Here is a 2817-nt window from a genome sequence, read left to right as displayed (position 1 = left end):
AAAAAAAAAAAATACTTTTCCCATTATGTTTATTGCTTAAAGATAGTACCAAAATAGAGATTGATTGCTGAATATACATCAGAGCCTCTGTAAGTAACAAACTGGTCAACATAGGGAGATAGTCAAGGTAAGAAATTTCCATTGATACATGTGGCACATGTTCGGTCTATGAAAATTAGGTCAACTTAAGAAAGTGGTCATTATAGGGAGGTAGTCAACTATGGAGGTTCCACTGTATTTCATGAAAGATGGAATTCAATTTACTACTTCATACTTCAAAGCCACAAAACAATATTCTGAAAACCAAATGAAGGTATTCCAAGCGAATTATGAAGGTCATAATTAGCACTGATGAAAATAACAGAAGGTTTTCAAGGTTTAGATACGCTGGGAAAATAACGAGAGGCAACCAAAAGAGACGTGGTTTAGCATTATTTACAATACGTCGTATGTTCGATGTCATGTCAGTTCCAAGGCAGCACAGTTATATTTTCCAGGGGAAAGAGAATCTGTGACATTTCTCATTTGTGGGAACATGAATAACATTTCCTCATTTTCTTACAATAGAGCGCCACTGCTCTACCTTTCAGAAGCCCAGAGGTGTCATCATATCTCCCCCCAACTGTGGCAAGCAGCCATCCAAACCTGGGACAATTTGCCAGCTAAGTTGTCGCCAAGGATTCATTTTATCTGGAGTCAAAGAAGAAGTGAGATGCTCCAGTTCTGGAAAATGGAGTGCCAAAGTTCAGACGGCAGTGTGTAAAGGTAGGTTTCCATGCCATTTAGGTGAGAGCCAAATCCCTAAATAATGCGTATGGGTGGAATATAGGATTAGTCCATTTTTGCATCTCTTCCTGCAAACCCATAATAAAATGATAGGTGTTGCAACAATACATGTGATGAGGGTTTCTGGTTCAAAGTGGTGGATTTACGAAATCCAGTTCCAAAAAGTCAAACAATAATAGAAGAAATAGATGCATAGGAATAGTATTAGACCCGGAAATAAGGGTAAGTCCTCACTGGGAGATGAAGATCTTTGAAAAATTTCTGGTCCATATAAAGCTGGTGAAACTAAATTAATTTTTTTCTTTTTATTTATTGTCTCAGGGTAATTTGAAGGTATAAAGAATTAGTTTACAAAGTTGCATTTGTTAGGTAGAATCCCTCTTATAATTATGTCCTGCCCCTAAGAGGTGTGCCATACATCCCTAATGTTGTCCCCATTAAGTGGGAGCACACCCATCTCCTCTCCCTTCTCCCTATTTCCTTGTTCTCCACCCCCCAACTTGAATTGGTTTGAGTTGTTCTTTTATATGGGCATGTATCAGATCATCTACTGGCTTCATATTAGTATTAAGTACATAGGATCCTGGCTCCTGCATTCTTGTGATACTAAGAAGAATGTGTTTCAGTTCTATCCAGGTTAATACAAAAGATGTAAAGTTTGCATCTTTCTTAATGGCTGAATAGTATTCCATGGTATACACAGGTCACAGCTTGTTAATCCATGCCTGGATTAATAGGCATTTAGATTGTTTCCACATTTTGACTCATGATCCCCGATTGTCAGAGCAATGCAAATCAAAACCACCCTGAGATATCACCTAACCCCATGGAGAATACCTACATCAGAAAGTCTCAAAGTTACAGATGCTGGTGTGGATGTGGAGAGAGGAGAACACTTTTACACTGTTGGTGGGACTGCAAACTAATGCAACCTTTTTGGAAGGAAGTGTGGAGAATCCTCAAAGAACTCAAATTAGACCTCCCATTTGATCCTTCAATCCTGTTACTGGGCACCCACCCAGCAGAAAAAAAAAATCCTTTTATCACAAGGACATATGCACTAAATTGTTTATTGCAGCTCAATTGCCTAATTTTTTTAAAAGCTGTTGCTCTTTGAAACCTGTATCCTATGCTATTCATTTTCCTATCAACAAGAGCAGACTGCTATTTTTTTTAAAAAAAAAAAGAGGTATTGAAAACAAGAAAAAGTTCTTAGAAGTGAAAATATCACAAATATCTCTGAGAGAAGAAGAGCAAAAAAATGGAATGGAGGTTGCTGAAAACAGTAATTTGAAGGACAAAACTGAGAGCCACATTGGAATGGAGAACAGGGAAGCAAAGCACTTGAATATGGCAATTGATCAAGCCAAAAAGATGGAATTAAGAGATACCAATGACAGGTCAAAAAAACCTACTGTCCACTAATAAAGAGTTCCAAAGGGACAGAGGAAAGGGGTGTAAGAGAAGAATGTTCTAACTAGTGGAAGAAAGTTTCCTAGAGCTAAGAACGTCCAACCTTTTTTCTTTTCTGCCACTCATTGGAAGAAACAGTGTTTATCTTGGACCACATATGAAATACACAAACACTAAAGCTAATGAGCAAAAGAAAAGGTCCGTGTATACTTCTTGAGATATTCGACAGATCAGCAAAACAACACTCAAACAATCTGCATGCAGCCCGTGGGCCTCGGGTTGTACACTCCTGGACCCCAAACAGCCCCTGAGCATTGGGATGGCATGCTTTCATTACTCCTAGTCAGATTTCTGAGCTGTACAGTAAGTGAGAAAAATAAGTTTCCAGAGAAGGACAATGGCACAAAAGAAGCAAGAATCAGATTCACATTACACATCTTGTTTACAACTCTAAACGCACAAGGACGTGTAGCAATGTCTACGAGAGGTGCAGAGAAAATAAATAAAAACTTTAATTTTGATCCAAACTAGCCATTAGTTAAATATGAACGAAAAATCAAATACTTTCAAAAAATGTTCAGAGTCAATATGCTACTATGCACCCCTGGGGGGAATATC

General features: G+C 38.2%; 1 protein-coding gene across 1 annotated transcript in view; it reads left to right on the top strand.

Annotated features, from left to right (window-relative positions):
* The window catches only part of SVEP1 (sushi, von Willebrand factor type A, EGF and pentraxin domain containing 1), a 173991-nt gene that overhangs the window by 74819 nt on the left and 96355 nt on the right, over positions 1-2817 (top strand). The window contains exon 7 of the mRNA XM_012802314.2: positions 568-765. Within this exon, the coding sequence (XP_012657768.1) occupies positions 568-765 (198 nt within the window). The remainder of the gene's footprint in view (positions 1-567; positions 766-2817) is intronic.

This window comes from Otolemur garnettii, unplaced genomic scaffold, assembly GCF_000181295.1.
Source record: "Otolemur garnettii isolate 467f Iridium unplaced genomic scaffold, OtoGar3 scaffold00014, whole genome shotgun sequence".
In the NCBI taxonomy this organism is placed as follows: Eukaryota; Metazoa; Chordata; class Mammalia; order Primates; family Galagidae; genus Otolemur; species Otolemur garnettii.
The sequence above is the reverse complement of the archived record's forward strand: the minus strand, read 5'-3'. Positions and strand labels throughout refer to the sequence as shown.